Raw genomic sequence first — 17,129 nt, forward strand, 5'->3', positions numbered from 1 at the left:
CTATGGAGAACAGCATGGAGGTTCCTTAAAAAACTAAAACTAGAGCTACCATATGATCCAGCAATCCCACTCCTGGGCATATATCTGGACAAAACTATAATTTGAAAAGATACATGCACCCCAATGTTCATAGCAGCACTATTTACAATAGCCAGGACACGGAAGCAACCTAAATGTTCATGGATGGAGGAACGGATAAAGAAGATGTGATATATATATACAATGGAATATTACTCAGCCATAAAAAAGAATGAAATAATGCCATTTGCAGCGACATGGATGGACCTAGAGATTATCATACTAAGTGAAGGAAGTCAGAGAAAGACAAATATCATATGACATCACTTATATGTGGACTCTTAAAAAATGATACAGATGAACTTACTTACAAAACAGAAACAGACTTCAAAAACAAATTCATGGTTACCAAAGGGGAAAGGTGGGGGTGGGGGTGGGGTGGGATAAATTAGGAGTTTGGGATTAACATACGCACACTACTATATATCAAATAGATAAACAACAAGGTCCTACTGCATAGCACAGGGAACTCTACTCAATATTTTGTAAAAACCTATATGGGAGAAGAATCTGAAAAAGAATGGATGTATGCATATGTATAACTGAATCCCTTTGCTGTGCACCTGAAACTAATACCACATTGTAAATCAACTATACTCCAATATAAAATAAAAATTAATTTTTTAAAAAACCAGAGAAACAAAGAACAGGGAGATGCTCAAAGGGCGAGGGAGACACACTGGGAGAAGCACAGACTTCTCTCCCTGGAGAAGGAGAAACCCAACAAGAGACCCCAATACACTCATAGCCCCAGGGCCATTTTATAGGAAAAGCAGGTGGTTGGACCTTCATTGTTACAAAGAAAAAAACGTTTGGTTCAATGTCATTAGTGTCTTGAGGGGCTGTTGGTTGAGTGCCTGGTCCCAGAACAAGAGATTATCCCATTAAACTTTATTTAAAAATCACTTAAGTATTTTACCAGGAATGTTTATGTCTTCCCAGGAAGAAATCATTAAAAAAAATAATTTTCCACGATGTCTTGTAAAATCAGGTTGGGGATCATTTGGCTTCTCTTGGAATGTGAACCTCTAAAAATGGCTTTTGTTCATTTACACCAAGGACCTAGAGTTGAGACAATGTCTAGTCATGGGCTGTCTGAAAGCTTGCTCTTTGGAATCATATCAGTAGTGAGAGTAGGGCATCCCACTCTTGTCTGGAGGATCTAAGTCACTTTGTCACAGATACAGAAGGCCAACTGTGCCACACCATTCGATATAAGGGACTTGCACATTTGCCAATTTTGGTATCCATGGGGGTCCTGGAACTAACCCCCTGTGGATACCAAGGGAAGACTGTGACTCTCCCTGTGTTTGGGGAGACAGCCAGTACTCCCTCTGCAGTCCTCTACCCTTAGCTACAGCAAATCAATAAAACCCAACTTTGCCAGACTTCTAGTATATTCCTGGTGGGCTTTATCAGGGGAGAGACTCAGGGAGCCACTCAGAGACAAGGAAGATGCTGAGACTCAGTGATAACAAAGAGAGAGAGAGATCTGGAGAGACTTTCAGAGATACATTGGGAGATACAGAATTGAAATGGGGTGTCTGTCAAAGAAATATGGTCACTTAGATACACTCGAAGATTCCAGGAGATCGTGGAGGTGGGAGGAGATGTGGGGAGCAGGGAGCATTAGAGAGGGGAGAAATGTACAGGGAGAAGGACAGAATCTCTCAGAACAGGGAAACACCAAGAGAGGGGAGAAACAGGCAGAAAGAAAAGCTCAGACTCAAGGAGAGAACTTGGTTCAGTTATTCCTCACATTGAGGTCTCCTGAACGTCTGGTTCAAGCTGAGCGAAACTGGAGACCCAGAGGTGAGTCCTCAGTCTGGTTGGTCTGGTTGGTGGGGGAAAGAGGTGCAGACATCAGGGCTAAAGCAAGGAGAGGTGCAGGGATTGCCTGGAGCTCAGGGGAGAGAGAAGCCAGGAAAACAGGGACTCTGAGGCACACTTTACTGTGAGGGTCCCCCAAATAAGACCTCTCCACCCTGGGGCCCATTCCTAATTGTTTCTGCAGGATTGGTAGACGCTTACTTGTCCCTTGAAGGCGTGCACACCCTCTGGGGATTTTGTAGAGTCAGCTGCGAGTTATCCTAAGAGTTAGAAACTGGTATCACCCTTCCCAAATGTGTGACCTCAGGCTCAAAACTAAACTCTTCTGGGCTTCTCTTTTTTCATCTGTAAATTGTGGTTGAAAATAGTTCCTCCCTCACTGTGAAGATCTAAGAAAAGATACATGTGGGGACTTCCCTGGCGGTCCAGTGGTTAAGACCCTGAGCTTCCACTGAAGGGGACACAGGTTCAATCCCTGGTCGGGGAACTAAGATCCCACATGCTGCACAGCCAAAAAAGAAAGAAAAAAAAAAGATACACACACCCCAATGTTCATGGCAGCATTATTTACAATTGCCAAGATACGGAAGCAACCTAAGTGTCCTTCACATGAATGGGTAAAGAAGAGGTGGTATATATATATACAATGGAATACTACTCAGCCATAAAAAAAGAATGAAATTTTTCCATTTGCAGCAACATGGATGGACTTGGAGGGCATTATGCTAAGTGAAATAAGTCAGACAAAGAAAGACAAATACTGTATGATATCACTTATATGTGGAATCTGAAAAATACAACAAACGAGTGAATATAACAAAAAAGAAGCAGACTCACAGATATAGAGAACAAACTAGTGGGTCCAGTGTGGGGAGGGAGGGCAAGATAGGGGTAAGAGGTTAAGAGGTACAAACTACTAGGTATAAAATAAGCTACAAGGATATATCTTACAACAGGGGAACATAGCCAACATTTTATAATAACTATAAAGGAGTATAACCTTTATAAATTGTGAGTCACTAGATTTTACACGTGTGATTTATATAGTATTGTCAGCAACTATACTTCAATTAAAAAAAGAAAAGATCCAATGAGTTCACACATACAAAGAGTTTGGGAGAGGACCTGGCACAGAACAATTGCTCAGGTGTTGTGCTCTCAGGGAGGTGGCTATCACTATTTCATCGTCATCCGTGACTCCTTCCTCCTCTTGCTACTTCCTCCCAATTCATTACTAAGCCCTGATGAATTAACCTCTCCAACCAGACCACTTTTCCCTCATCACGCCCTCTGCCCCAGTCAAAGAGGCAGCAAAGCATAGATGCAAATTACATGGATTCCAGGGTCAGGCTGCAAGTGTTCAAATCCTGGCCCTGCTATTTCCTGGCTGAGTGACCTTGGATAAGTCTTAATGCCTCATTTTTATCTCTGTACAATGGAGATGATAGTAGCGTCTCCTCTTGAAAAACTGCTGTCAGCATTAAATGAATGAACATATATAAAACACTCAAGACAGCTTCTGACATATATCAGATGCTGTAATTAATAACATAATTATCATATAATATAATTATCGATATCATATAATACTATAATTATCATAGTACTTTTTAATAATTACTAATATAATTAATATATAACAGCCGCCTCACTGGCTTCTGTCTTCCACTCCACCTCCCTGTAATCCATTTTCCATGCAGCAACCAGTGAACCTTTTAAAATGTCAATGAAGACACTGAAAAGTCAAAGCAAACAAATTCAACTTGTGGGTCTTGTTTAAGTACTGACTGAAACAAACCAAGTGTAATAAAAAGATTTTTATGGGATATGAGGTCTGGTATATAGCTTCAAAATCATCTGGGAGGAGTGAGTGGGGAAATGAGCCCAAATAATCCTTCCGTATAACTCCCACGGCTCCCAGGGTTCGCCAGACCTTGTGGATTATCAGACTGAAGACCCACCCATGCGGGGGTGGTTTATGGGCACTTCACGGTCATTCCTGTACGGGGCGGGAAGGTGCACCATCACTTCCCGGGGGAAGGGTGCCAAGCAAGCCACCCCGGGCCTGGCACCAGGAGCTCCAGCGGGGAACAAGGGGGCCCGGGCACCTGGAGACCGCCGCCCTCCCGGCCCCAGGGTCGTAGCATTAGGGTGGGAGGGGCGGAGAATCCAGAATCACCCAGCAGCGAAGAGTGCCGGGCGCTGTGCAAATAACGTGACTTTTACCGGGCATAAGCTCGCTCTGAACCCGCCCCGCTCCCTCCCTCTCTCGAGGAAACAGCTAGCCTTTACTTGCCAGTGCCTTGAGGGGTAGAATAGGCAGCGGGCTCTTGAAACTGATTCGGGAGACGGAACTCAAGCTCCGAGCGGAATTCTCGAAAAGAACGGGGACAAACAAAAGGGAAGTTGTCTCAGAAATCTCTTGAGTTAGGTTTCCCCGTGTTAACTCCTGCACGTGCTTGACTCCAGTCAGCCACCGTAGGCCCTGCAAGCCTCGGCACACTTTCCTCCGGTCCCTCAGCTGGTACTGCTCACCAACTGGCTTGCCTTGCGCACCCACCCCCTCCTTCCATCCCGTCTCCCCCGCTGCAGCCTCCGCGGGCCGGACCGCGCATGCGAACTAACGCCCCCACCGGCCCGGCGGAGGAGGAGGGAATGGAAATGAGGCTGGGCCCAGCAGCTAGCGCGCGCTCCCTCCCCTGCCCTCCCATCTCAGGGCGCGCGCCGGGCGGTGCAGAGTCCGAAGGCAGCGCCGCAGTGGCCGCGGCCCCCGGGGGAGGGGCCCGGAGCCCCGCCCCCAGGGAGGAGCCGCCCGCAGGTGAGGGGGCAGCGGTCCGGGCACAGACGCCAGGGTCTTCGGGAAGTAGACTGGGGGTGCTGATCGCCAGAACTCCCGGAACGGGGGAGGGTCCTGATGCATAGGTTCTGCAGGGGCTGCATGGGCGCCTGAGCCTTGGGAGGGTGCATTGGTGCCCGAATGCCATGATCCCAAGGGGTGCGTGGAGGCTCGGATGCTTGGGACCTCGAGGGAGAAGTCCATTAGGGGGTCTCTGAATCGCAACACACGAGCCACGCTCTTTCAGTGTCTTCCTCCAGGTCTCCCCTCTACCCTCCACGGTTCCAACTCCACGCAGGGGTTGAAATTTAGTGACAAGAAGAAGGCAGTTCACGCGCCGTCAATGGACTGAGGCTAAGCCAAGAGCCGGGTAAAGCTACCTCTTCGATGTGAATCCCGCCCACTGAGCTCGTAGGCCCCTCCCCTGGGACAGAGTTGCTGAGCAACCGACTTTGGGTCTTATTAGTATAGCTCCACCCATCCCCGTCTTAGGTTCCTCGGCCGGTTCCGCCCACTCTGGACATAGGCCCCGCCTGCTCCGCGCTCTGGGGCGGCTGGGAGTTAGTTATAGAGGCCCCGCCCACTCCGCTCGAAGGCTCAAACGCTGAGGCTAAGTTCCAAATAGACTGCTTCTGGGTCGGGTTTGCATAACCCCGCCCATTGTGCCCTTAGGCTCCGCCCACCCTCTCCTTATAGGACCCCAGACTTAAATAGACCCTGCTCCTAAACATACTGACCCTTGATTGTTAGGCTCTCAGCCCTTCCTCCAACAGCCTGATAAACACCGGCGTCGCCCCCTATCCCACCCTAGGCCCTCCCTCTAGGTTTCTGGGCCAGCAAGATGCTGGAGCGGGATGCTGTGGCCTGGGGCACCGATCCTAGTCCCACTGGCAAGGAGCCTGTGACCAAAGGAGAAGGTGACGGCGGCTCCACCTGTGAGCAGGGGGCATTCTCCAGGAACTGGGGCCAAGAGAATCGTATGTTGAGGGAATCTCAGGGTGAAGTTTTGAAAGCCCAGGGTGATAACCATTTCGGATCCCCAAGAACGCTAAGCTCTGGGGAATCCTCCAGGTTGTCTTGGAGGGACCCCTCATTTCTAGGGAAGGTGATATGCGGGATTTCAGGGTGATCACTTGGGAAGATACTAGAAACGGACACTTTAGTAGCTTTGGGGAAGCCTTAGCTCTGGGGTTCCAGCGAGGTAACCCTTTGGAGCCCCTTAGGATGATGCATGGCAGGGGGTGAGAAGCAGGAACATGCCATTTGGAGAATCTCAGTATGACCCTTCAGGTGTCCAGACACACTAGAATGTCAAGGTCGAGGGGGAGCCTGGTGTAGACTCAGGGCGTTGGCTGCTTCCTGGAGCCCACCAACCCTCCTGTCCCCTAGCTCCCTACCAGGGCTCGCTGCAGAAGCCCAGCCAGTCGGTTCCAGGGCCCGCCACGTCTGCGGGGGCGCCTTCCAGACCCCGCCGGCGGCCCCCGCCCCAGCGCCCGCACCGCTGCCCCGACTGTGACAAGGCCTTCTCGTACCCGTCCAAGCTGGCCACGCACCGGTTGGCACACGGCGGCGCCCGCCCCCACCCATGCCCCGACTGCCCCAAGGCCTTCTCCTACCCCTCCAAGCTGGCAGCCCACCACCTCACGCACAGCGGCGCCCGTCCGCACCCGTGCCCGCACTGCCCAAAGGCCTTCGGCCACCGCTCCAAGCTGGCAGCCCACCTCTGGACCCACGCGCCCACCCGCCCCTACCCATGCCCCGACTGCCCCAAGTCCTTCTGCTACCCCTCCAAGCTGGCGGCCCACCGCCATACGCACCATGCCACCGACGCCCGTCCCTATCCTTGCCCGCACTGCCCCAAGGCTTTTTCATTCCCCTCCAAACTGGCCGCCCATCGCCTATGTCACGACCCCCCGACGGCACCGGGCAGCCAGGTCACCGCCCGGCATCGCTGCTCCAGCTGCGGCCAGGCGTTTGGCCAGAGACGCCTCCTACTCCTTCACCAACGCAGCCACCACCAGGCCGAGAGCCCAGGGGAGCGGGAGTGAACCCTCCCTTTGGCTCACTGGCTCCCCGTGCTGCCAGCCCCGGTCAATAAAGAGGTGGCATCTCTGAGCCAGGCTGTATGGACTTGCCTCTTCCAGGTAGCCGGAAGGGAGGTTGGCCCCCGCACTGGGCTCAGACTTAGCAGGAGGAACTCGTTTCTGGGAGGGGAAAACATCACCCACAGAGTTAGCACTGGGCCCCAAACCATGGACCTGGAGGTGGCTCTGGTTTTTCACACCTCTTCATATGGCAAAGGTTCAACACCTGCTAGCACCCTGTACTGTTGAGGAGCGTGGCGAGACAGGCGCTCCTCAATGTTGTGAGTTTAAACTAGTGCCTCCGCTTTGGCCACTGAGTGTATGTATAAAAAATTTTAAATGCACGCATGCTCGTGTCAACGATTCCACTTCTAGGAATTTATCCTATAGATAAGCACGTGAGAAAAGGTATAAGATTAAGGATGTTCACTGCAGTGCGATGGCAGCGGCCAAAGATGGGAAACAACCCGAGTGCCCATCAATAGGGGACCCGCTAACGAATTTACAGTACAGCCAGAGAATGGAAGATGTAGCTGTAGGGGAAAAAAGTCAGCTCTACATGTACTGACATGGAAGTATTCCCGAGATAAGCTAAATCATAAAAGCAAGAACAAGGGGTGTATACCAGTAGAGTAAAAACAATTTTAAGGCCAAGCTTTGGAGCCAGCCCTGACCCACTAAAGAGCCGCAGGGCCTTGGACGAGCTTGTCACTTCTCTGAACTCAGATGCCTTATCTATAAAATGGGAGGGTTTTTTGTTTTTTAATTTGGCCACGCTGGGGGTTTTTTAATTTGGCTGTGGCTTGCGGGATCTTAGTTCCCTGACCAGGGATCGAACCAGGGCCTCGGAAGTGAAAGCACCAAGTCCTAACCACTGGATCGCCAGGGAATTCCCAAATGGGAGTATTATAAGGCCTTTACAAGCATCTTCTCAGGCAAAGATGGTTCCCCTCTTGGAGCCTGTTTCTCCAGCTATAAAACAAGGATGACTGAGCTAACATAGGACTGCTCTTCGTTCTACAGATATGAATTAAGCAGGTACCGTGTGCCGGGCCCTGCACAGGGTGTTAGGAACACAGCAGTGAACAAGACAGACCTGGTCTAGTGAGGGAGGTGGACACCAACCAAGTAGTGGCAAACACAAAGTAAAGAAGCCAAGTCCACTTTGAACAATAAGTAGGGGAGCCTTGCCTCCCTTCATACCAAGAATTATTACAAAGCTGTAGTAATAGGACGGTGGTGCTGGCGTGGGAATAGGCTAGTGGGAGGGCACTGAGAGCTCAGGAACAGACCTGCGCTTACGAGGTGCTAATAGGAGGCGGTCCCCACCTGTAGATCAGAGGTTGGCAAGCTTTTCCTATAAAGAGCCAGACAGTAGATCTGTTTAGATTTTGCAGGCCATACTGCGTCTGCCACAACTACCCGGTGCTGCTGTTGTAGCGCAAAGGCAGACACATGCATTGTGATATGTGGACGAGCGTGGCCATGTTCCGATAAAACTTTATTTACAAAAACAGTAGGTGAGGGCTTCCCTGGTGGCACAGTGGCTGAGAGTCCGCCTGCCGATGCAGGGGGCACGGGTTCGTGCCCCGGTCCGGGAAGATCCCACATGCCGCGGAGTGGCTGGGCCCGTGAGCCACGGCCGCTGAGCCTGCACGTCCAGAGCCTGTGCTCCGCAACAGGAGAGGCCACAACAGTGAGAGGCCCTCGTAATGCAAAAACAAACAAACAAACAAAACAAAACAAAAAAACAGTAGGTGGGCTGGATTCTGCCTATGGAGTGTAGTTCACCAGCCCCAGCTATAGATGAGTGGGGAAAGGATAGCTAATCTGTGAATGAGCTGAGAGATAGGGAAGAAAATTAAATGAGACCCTGTGGTAGGCAGAATAATGGTCCCCCAAAGATATCCACATCCTAATCCCCAGAACCTGTGAGTGTGTTGGCTTCCACACAGCAGAAGGGACTTTGCTTATGTGATGAAGGATCAGCTCTTAAGATGGGAGATTATCCTGATTATTCCAGTGGGCCCAGTGTAATCACAAGGGTCCTTACATGGGAAAGAGGGAAGCAGAGGAGTCAGAGGAGATGTGCCAATGGAAGCAGAGACTGGAGTGAGGCGGGACCGCAGGTCAAGGAATGCAGTCAGCTTCTAGAGGCTAAAAAAGGCAAGGAAATGGGTTCTCCCCTAGAGCTTCCAGAAGGAACACAGCAAAATAAAAATTTAAATAAGTAGATAAATAAAATAAAAAATAACACTAAAATAATTTAAAAAGACAGAAGGAACACAGCCTGGCCAGCACCATGATTTTAGCCCACTCAGACTGATTCTGCACTACTGACCTCCAGGACTATAAAATAAATTTGTGTTGTTTAAAGCCTATGATTTTGGTAATGTGTTACAGCAACATAGAAACTAATGAGGCTCTCTACCTCACAGCATACACAAAAATTAGTTTCTAGTGATTTAAGATCTAAGTCTGAAACACAAAACTCCAGAGCATTTAGATGGAAATAAAGGAGAATCCCTTAGTAACCTCATAGGCAGAGAAAGTATCTTTAAGACACAAAAAGTACAGATCGTAGAGGAAAAGACTGGTAAATTTGATCATAAGCAAACCAAGATACAACGATGATAGAGAGACAGTATTATGAGGGTAGACCTGGCAAATACGGTTAGATATAGAGGGTGAGGAAAGGCCTTCTTGAGGAGCTATTGTTCAGAGCTCAGATCTGAAAGCTGTGGAGGATGGAATGAGAGATGGTTTGTGGAATCTCCAGCATGAGGCTGGAACCAAGCAGACAAATGGAAATCAGGGGGCCTCAGGATTGCAGGCTGCTCAGCAAGGCCCTTGCGGTGGGGTGGGGTGGGGGCAGCGGAGGGGCAGGCTCCCTCCCCCAAAGCCAGCAGTATGGCTTGTGTCCATATTTACCATGGAGCTGCCCCGGAAGATTTCCTCCAAAGTGACCCCACCACCATCAACGTTTCAAGGACACAAACTCATCTTGGGGGTGTCCATCTGGCCCAACCTTACTTTGTCCAGATGGGAAAGCTGGGTGCAGGAAGGATGGGATTTGCCTGCAACCAAGCAAGGGACAGTGCTGAGTCAGGGTGGATCCTGGGTTTTCCTGGTACCCCGCCCAACACCCTGCTACTCCTTGCACTTGTCCTGCCTGAAGACCTCTGCACTTGCTTTTCCTCTGCCTGGAATGGTTCCCCCAGAACCTCCCTTACTTCTCCCAAGTTCCTGCAGACAGGTGAGTCCTCTGAGACACCTTCCCTGATGACCCGATCACTCTCATCACTGTGTAACACTGCCTGGCTTTATCTGCTCACACAGCATTTATCGCCACCCCACACTGCGGGACACTTGCCGTCTCTCTCCCCCAGCAGAATGTCAGCCCCGTAAGAGCGGGGGACTCGTGTCTGTTTTTTCACTCTGCAGCCCCACTGTCTCACACATGGTGGGTGTGGTTGGCAGAAAAATGGCCTCCCAAAGATGCCCACATCTTAATCCCTGGAACCTACAGATATGTTATGTGGCAAAGGTTGAATTAAGGCAGCATAAGGAATGAAGGTTGCTAAGTGGCCGGCTTTAAAACAGGAAGATTATCCCAGGTTATCCGGCTGGGCTCAGTGTAACCACAGGAAGAGTCAGTGTCAGAGTGACACAGCGTGAGAAAGACTCAACTGGCCGTTGCTGGCTTTGAAGATGAAGGGGCGTGGGTCGTGGGCAGCTGCTAGAAGCTGGAAAAGACAAGAACGCGGATTCTCTCCCGGAGCCTCCAAAAGGAGCGCATCCCTGCCTACACCTTTTTTTTTTTTTAAATTAATTTATTTAATTTATTTATTTTTAGCTGCGTTGGGTCTTCGTTGCCGCGTGCGGGCTTTCTCTAGTTGTGGAGTGTGAAGGCTACTCTTTGTCGTGGTGTGCGGGCTTCTCACTGCAGTGGCTTCTCTTGTTGCGGAGCACGGGCTCTAGGCACCCGGGCTTCAGCAGTTGTGACTCGCGGGCTCTAGAGCGCAGGCTCAGTAGTTGTGGCTCGCGGGCTCTAGAGCGCAGGTTCAGTAGTTGTGGCGCACGGGCTTAGTTGCTCTGAGGCATGTGGGATCTTCCTGGACCAGGGATTGAACCCGTGTACCCTGCACTGACGGGCAGATTCTTAACCACTGTGCCACCAGGGAAGTCCCCCTGCCTACACCTTTATGTTTAGCCCAGTGAGACCCATTTTGGACTTCAGACCTCCAGACCTAGAAGGTTACACCTTTCTTTTGTTTTAAGACACTAAGTTTGTGGTCATTTGCTACCCAGCTCTGACCCTGCCTTTGCCCTTCGACCCCTTCCTGACCTCCCCAGGATGAAGTCCAAGCTTCTCAGCCTGCCGTTCACAGTGCTTCTGGACCGCCCTGTCCTGCTTTCTACAGCGAGGGAAAGGCTCTCCGTCGGTGCTGTCCAGCTCAGGAGCCAGTGAGCACTTGAACTGTGCCCAGTGTGACTGAGGAAGTGAATTTTTCCTTTTGTTTCACTGTCCTTAAGTTTATTTTATTCATTTATTCATTCATTCATTCATTTATTTATTTATTTATGGCCGCACCGCGAGGCATGTGGGATCTTAGTTCCACAACCAGGGATCAAACCCGGGCCCCCTGCAGTGGAAGCACAGAGTCCTGACCACTGGACCACCAGGGAAGTCCCTGTCATTAAGGTTAAATAGCCACCTGTGTCCAGTGGCTACTGCACTGGACGGCACAGCTGCCAGGACTGTGCCCACCTTTCCAGCTAGGTCTGCCCCTAAAGCCTCGTCACCAGAGGGGCCGTGCTCCTTCAACTGCCCCCTGGGCACCAGGCTGGCTCCCACTTCCCGGCCTTCGCCCACACCATGGCCCTATCCCACCTTCTACCCTGATTCTCTAACGCCCAGTTCAGTTCCCACCTTAAATGTGGTGGATCCTTGAAGGGGGTTCAGGATTTGGGGGGGGTGATTAAAATGCCCCTTCCCCCAATTCTACCTCCCAAATGAGGTGATATCAAACCAGGCTGATGACAGTTTCACAGCTACTTCTGAGAGCCCTGGAGAAAGGGAGATGTCCCTGGCCCAGAGAGCTGAGACTTAGAGAGAGAGAGAGGGAGGCCTATCCCATGAATATGCCAGCCCCCAGTCCAGGACCCCCAGAGGGACAACCGAGACACAGGAATGGGCTCCAGGGAGGTCAGAACCAGCTGAGGGTGGTGCTGTCAGATTCCTAATTCCCTACCACCTGCCACCAAAGGGGGGAGGGGCCCCGAAGAAGTGACAAAGAGCTCCTTCCCTACCAGACCCCAGATAGAGAGCCCTTCGTTCTTTCCGGGACCCCAGCACAGGAGTCATTAGGCAGCCCAAAGACCCGGCCTTCAGAGGGGAAGCAAAACCAAACATAAGACAGAAAGCTGGGAACCTGTTGTGGGTTCTGGGAGACACGGGTGAGAGGGGCAGCTGCTCCAAACCAAGTCACCTTTATTAATAAACTCATGTGTGTGAGAGCACATACTTCATGCCTGGGGCACCACCCCATAGAGCTGGTGGGGAAGTAACTTCTGCTTCTCGTTGCAACTGTAGATCCACCGGGGACGGACGAACACCAAGGAGGGGTTGTCCATCAAGGCCTGCAGGGTGGGGTGGCGTGCATGCAGGAACATGTGAGCCAGGAGGGGGTCGGGGGGATGCTAGGGCAGGTTTGGTCTCCCTCTCCCTGCCCCTTCAGGACTCACCTCCTCAAAGCTGGGGTCCCACTCCTGTGCCGTGATCACAAACTGTACCCGGTCACTCATATAGTCCTCAAGCTCCCTGGCAGGAGAAGAAAAGAGGCAGAGAATCGGTGTCCCCTCTCTTGACACCCTACTCCCCAACCATCCTCAGAGGCCATTCCCCATCCCCATCTATGTCCCCTATAGGCCGCCTGTGGGTCCCCCACTCTCCCACGTGCCAGGCTCGCCACAGCCCCGAAGCCGACAGCTCCCGCAGGCGCCAATCCTTTCAGAAGGGCACTGTGGAGCCTCGCTTTAGAGAAGAGGAACCCGAGGGGAAGCTATGCATCCAGGGCTGCCCAGCAGCGTGAGCAGGTCTGGCACAGAACTCCACAGCCTGTGCCCAGCCTGGGGGTACGGCCTTCTCCATCCTCCAGATGGCCCTACTCCCCACGACCTACCACACCTCCTCCCCTGCCTCCCCTGTCCCCGGAGACTGACCCGTTGAAGGCTGTGACATAACGGCTGAGCGTCCGCCGCTCGTCCCCCGGGAACTCCCCGTACAGGAAGAAGTGTTTGCCCTGGAAAAAGTCTGCAGGGGAGATGGCGGGAGAGCCGAGCATGAGGCCCCTGGAGTCCCAGGGCACCAGCCAGGAGCCACAGAACACGCAGAGGCAGGACAGCAAGGCCGGCGCAGCCGCCAGAAGGGGAAAGGGGTGTCCGTGTACAGCCTGGCACGGGAATAATCCATGACAAGCAGTGGTTCCCGCCAGGCCCATCTGAGCCTCTGGGGAGTTTTGCTTCATTTTGTTGCAAGAATGATAAAAGACGCAATTACTATTATTGCAACATGTTTCTTACACCAGGTCAATCACTTCATTAGCTTGGCCTGGCTTGGAAATTTCACATCCTGCCACTTCCTCGCCATGGCTGTCCCACTCCTTTTTAATCAGCGCCTTCTCTGGCTCTGACCTTCAGGGTGGTTCTTCGTTCCAGTTTGATATGATTTGCCATCAAGTTGCCAATGCCATGTTTGGGGCTTTGGAGGATCAAAGTACTTTCCTGCCCATCACCCATGAGGAACCGAGCAGAAACGGCTTCTTCCAGTGGCCACTGACCCTCACCTCTGCTCAGACCCTCTGACTGTCCGGCTCTCCCTTCATTCTCACTGTTTTTTTTGGCCTCACCGCGCAGTATGTGGGATCTTAGTTCCCTAACCAGGGATCGAACCCGTGCCCTCTGCAATGGGAGCACAGACTCCAGAGTCTTAACCACTGGGCCGCCAGAGCAGTTCCCCTCTCCTTTCATTCTTGACCTGGCCCTGACCCACGCCCCCAGCAATCATGTCTGGGGTGACGAATAACAATGCTGGCATCATGTAGGTCCCAACAAAGATCAGCGCCCACGCCCACAGCACCTGTGTTCCCCAGGCCCCACCACACACCGACAAAGCCGAACCCAGGGGGTGGAGCCTGGGCACCTGCAGATTTTAAAAGCCCCTGGGCGATCCTGAAGCCTAGGGAGTGGGAGGCCCCCGGCGTGAGGGAGTGGAAAGCCAAAGGGGGTCTCGCCTGGGGCTGGGCTGTGATGGAAGCGGTCACAGCAGAAGTCAGGACAGGGACAGAGAGGGAAGTCAGTGAGAGGATGCTGAAAGGAAGGGAACAGGCCTAAGAGGATGAGGAGGTGGCAAAGGCCAGGGACTGGGGGTGAGGAGCCTGGAAGACAAGTCACAGGGGGCAGCAGCCAGCCCAGGGCCGGCTGGGGCAAGTCACGGCAGAGAAGTAACAGGGCCAAATCCCACATCAGGAGGGAGGATTTCCCACCTGGGAGCTCGGGAATCGGCAGACTGGGAGACTCCGGGGGACCTTCGTTGTCCGTGTTCTCATCCGTGGATCCTGCGTACGGGTCCTTGCCATTCTCCTCGCCAGAGGGCGGCCTTTGTTCCTTCTGCTCAGCCACCCTGGAGAGGCCAAGAGGGGTGGGGCAGGAGCATGCAGACCAGATGCCCCTCCCCGCAAGGCCAGGGCCACCCTGACCCCCAGCCCAAACCCTACCTTCTCAGCTCATCCTCGGTGTCCCCAGAATCTTCTGCCCCATTGTCCTGTCCTTCTGCGAATGGAAGCTTAGTCAATGTGAGGCCCACGCCTTCTCGTCTGGGAAGACCGGTAACCTTCCCTCCCAGTCTCATGCCTGAGCACAGATGCAGGCATTCCAACCCGCAGGCTCAGTGGCCCTCCAAATCCAGTTAGGGGTTGTGGGGGGTGGGACAGCCACCCTCTACCCCAGATCCATTGCCTGGAATCCAGCCCCTCCTCCCTCAGACCCAGAGTCCAGGCCCCCAGCCCCTCCCCCCTCAGACCCAGGATCCAGACCCCCGGCCCCTCCCCCCTCAGACCCAGGATCCAGACCCCCGGCCCCTCCTCCCTCAGACCCAGGATCCAGGCCCCCGGCCCCTCCCCCCTCAGACCCAGGATCCAGGCCCCCGGCCCCTCCTCCCTCAGGCTCTGACCTGACTGCTCCCCCTTGGTGTCAGTATCTTCCTGGGGCCCTGGTGACGGTGGTTTGGTCTCTTCTGGGGTTGGGGGTCTCTGGGGTGAGCTAGGTCCTGCTGCCTGAGAGGGCTTGGCTTTGGTCTGGAGGCGCTGAGGAGGGAGGGTGGGTCAGCAAGGACGGAAGGGGCAGCGCGGGTGTGAGCGTGGGGGGCGCCTGCAGGAGGCAGGAGTGGAGAGTTTGGGTACCATGACACACCCATGTCCCCCCCCCCCACTCCACCCTCCCCTGCCCGGGCCGGGGGCATCAGACCTTTCGGGGAGGCTTGGGGGCTTCATCCCCACTGCTGCCGCCATGAGAGCCCCCCTCGTCCTCGCTGCTCGAGTCTGGCCCAGCCATGAGGTACCTGGGGGAGGAATCAGGCCTCAGACAAACAGCAGATGTGTCCTCCGGGGGAGGTGGGGAGGGGGCTTAGGAAGCAACAGGCACTGGCTGTTTATTCAGTATTTACTAAATGCTCAGGGTGGCAATCATGGCTCCTCTCCTAGCCCACCCTCCTCCCAGCTCCGGAAGGGCCCCAGAGACCCCCAGCCACCCACATCGGAGACCAGAGCACTTCCTGGCTTCCCTTCCCTCTTTGGGAAGAAATGCCTCATTTCAGAAAAGGAACAACAAAAAAAATCAGAAATAATTCTCCCTTTTGAGAATCAAAGTCAGTTTCTCATTAGGCGCTGAGTGCCCCTGCAGCTCCTCTGGGCAGACACCAGGCTGACTCCAACCCCGGCTCCTCCGCCCAGGCATGCTCTCCGCGTCTGTTCAGCCTGGCAAACCTGTTCTCTTCCTTGAAGACCCCTAGCTCACTGCAGTCCTCCCCTTGGGCCTGCTTCCAAACTGTTTTAGAGCTAAGTCCGGCCCCTCATCAAAGTCAGAGGCCTTCGAGGGCAGGACCTGACGTCAGGGGCCAGCATTGCACAGCCCAGCCTGGCGCCAAGCAGGGGCTTCGGGTGAAGGAATGTGAACAGGTGCTCTCTGCCCCGAGGCTTTGGGAATGCTGTGTCTCCAGCCTACAGTGTCCTTTTCCTTCGCTAAGCAGACTTCCCAGAGCCCTGCACGGACCGCCCCCCCCCCGCCCCCCACTGTGTCTCCCCGTCCTGCCCCTCCTCCTCTGGGAAGTCTGCTGACTCTGGGCCAGAAGGGCCTGGCCTGATTTCTCTCCAGATCCCTGACACTGCCCAGCATGGGGACAAGGGTCAGGGTCAGGGTGTGCGTGTGTAAACCACATGCGCGCAGTGAGGCCTCACCTCCGAGAGGGCAGCCGCCGCCGCATGCGGTGACAGTCCAGCACCCACTCTTTCCGCACGATTCGGCCTCCGAGGCCTAGGACCTGGCTGTACTTGGGGGTGTTGGCAAAGGCGCAGCTGGCAGAGAGCGGAATGGAGGGTGTCAGCCCGGTGTGATCTGAGAGGTGAAGGGCAAAGAGGGACAAGGGGCACAGAAAGAGAGAGACAGGGAGAGACACGGGGCAGATGTGGGAGAAGCAGAAAAGACACAGGGAGGCCGAGGGGAAGACTTTAAGAATCAGAGGGAAGAAGAGAAAGAGAAGAGGCAGAGGATACAGAGAGGCGAAGTAACAGAGAGAAGGCAGCACAGAGGAGACGAAGGGAGGCAGAGGAGAGGCAGCGGGGAGCGTGGGGAGGGGTCGCAGGCCTACATGAGGTGGGTGCTGTCTGGAGTCCAGTCTGGCCGATACTTGGCCCCCAGCTCCAGGGCCTTGTCCCGGAGCTCCGAGCGGAAGGGGTTCTGGAAGCCGCTCAGCACCACCACCACACCCTGGAGGATCTTCCCCAGCTCCTGCGGGCCGGCGCGGGGGGCCCTGGGCTCAGCACCTTCTCCTCGGGGCTTCCCTGGCGCCGCCCCCCGTGCTGCGGCAGGGACAGGGGCAGTGGCTGGGGTAGGGGTGGGAGCTGACACTGGGGAGGCCAAGGAGTGGATTCAGTCAGTAGCTGTAGGGCTACACCCCCAGCCCTTCCCTACCCAGACCCAGGATCCAGGCCCCCGGCCCCTCCTACCTCAGACCCAGGATCCAG

The 17,129-nt window shown here is 53.7% G+C and overlaps 2 protein-coding genes across 5 annotated transcripts in view; one reads left to right on the top strand and one right to left on the bottom strand.

Annotated features, from left to right (window-relative positions):
- Window positions 1-4,618: 4,618 nt before the first annotated feature.
- ZNF575 (zinc finger protein 575) lies at window positions 4,619-7,171 on the top strand. Of its 2 annotated transcripts, XM_029241817.1 has the most exons (4): window positions 4,619-4,726; window positions 5,005-5,114; window positions 5,556-5,661; window positions 6,134-7,171. In XM_029241817.1, exons 3-4 carry the CDS (start codon window positions 5,586-5,588, stop codon window positions 6,790-6,792), a joined length of 735 nt encoding a protein of 244 aa, XP_029097650.1. In that variant the 5' UTR covers window positions 4,619-4,726; window positions 5,005-5,114; window positions 5,556-5,585; the 3' UTR covers window positions 6,793-7,171. The 2 variants fall into 2 exon arrangements, with proteins under 2 accessions (XP_029097650.1, XP_029097640.1); XM_029241807.1 differs by having other exon boundaries at window positions 4,619-5,114; window positions 5,495-5,661; window positions 6,134-6,857.
- A 5,134-nt stretch (window positions 7,172-12,305) lies between these two features.
- The window catches only part of XRCC1 (X-ray repair cross complementing 1), a 23,033-nt gene continuing 18,209 nt past the window's right edge, over window positions 12,306-17,129 (bottom strand). For all 3 annotated transcript variants that reach the window (XM_029241557.1, XM_029241567.1, XM_029241559.1), the window contains 9 exons: window positions 16,754-17,012; window positions 16,344-16,460; window positions 15,355-15,448; window positions 15,062-15,194; window positions 14,607-14,661; window positions 14,376-14,512; window positions 13,054-13,144; window positions 12,577-12,652; window positions 12,306-12,471 (listed from right to left, as the gene is read on the bottom strand). In XM_029241557.1, coding sequence (XP_029097390.1) covers window positions 12,358-12,471; window positions 12,577-12,652; window positions 13,054-13,144; window positions 14,376-14,512; window positions 14,607-14,661; window positions 15,062-15,194; window positions 15,355-15,448; window positions 16,344-16,460; window positions 16,754-17,012 — 1,076 coding nt within the window. In that variant the 3' untranslated portion in view covers window positions 12,306-12,357. The remainder of the gene's footprint in view (window positions 12,472-12,576; window positions 12,653-13,053; window positions 13,145-14,375; window positions 14,513-14,606; window positions 14,662-15,061; window positions 15,195-15,354; window positions 15,449-16,343; window positions 16,461-16,753; window positions 17,013-17,129) is intronic.

Source organism: Monodon monoceros, unplaced genomic scaffold, assembly GCF_005190385.1.
Source record: "Monodon monoceros isolate NGI ecotype Baffin Bay Population unplaced genomic scaffold, NGI_Narwhal_1 Super_Scaffold_10, whole genome shotgun sequence".
Taxonomy (NCBI): domain Eukaryota; kingdom Metazoa; phylum Chordata; class Mammalia; order Artiodactyla; family Monodontidae; genus Monodon; species Monodon monoceros.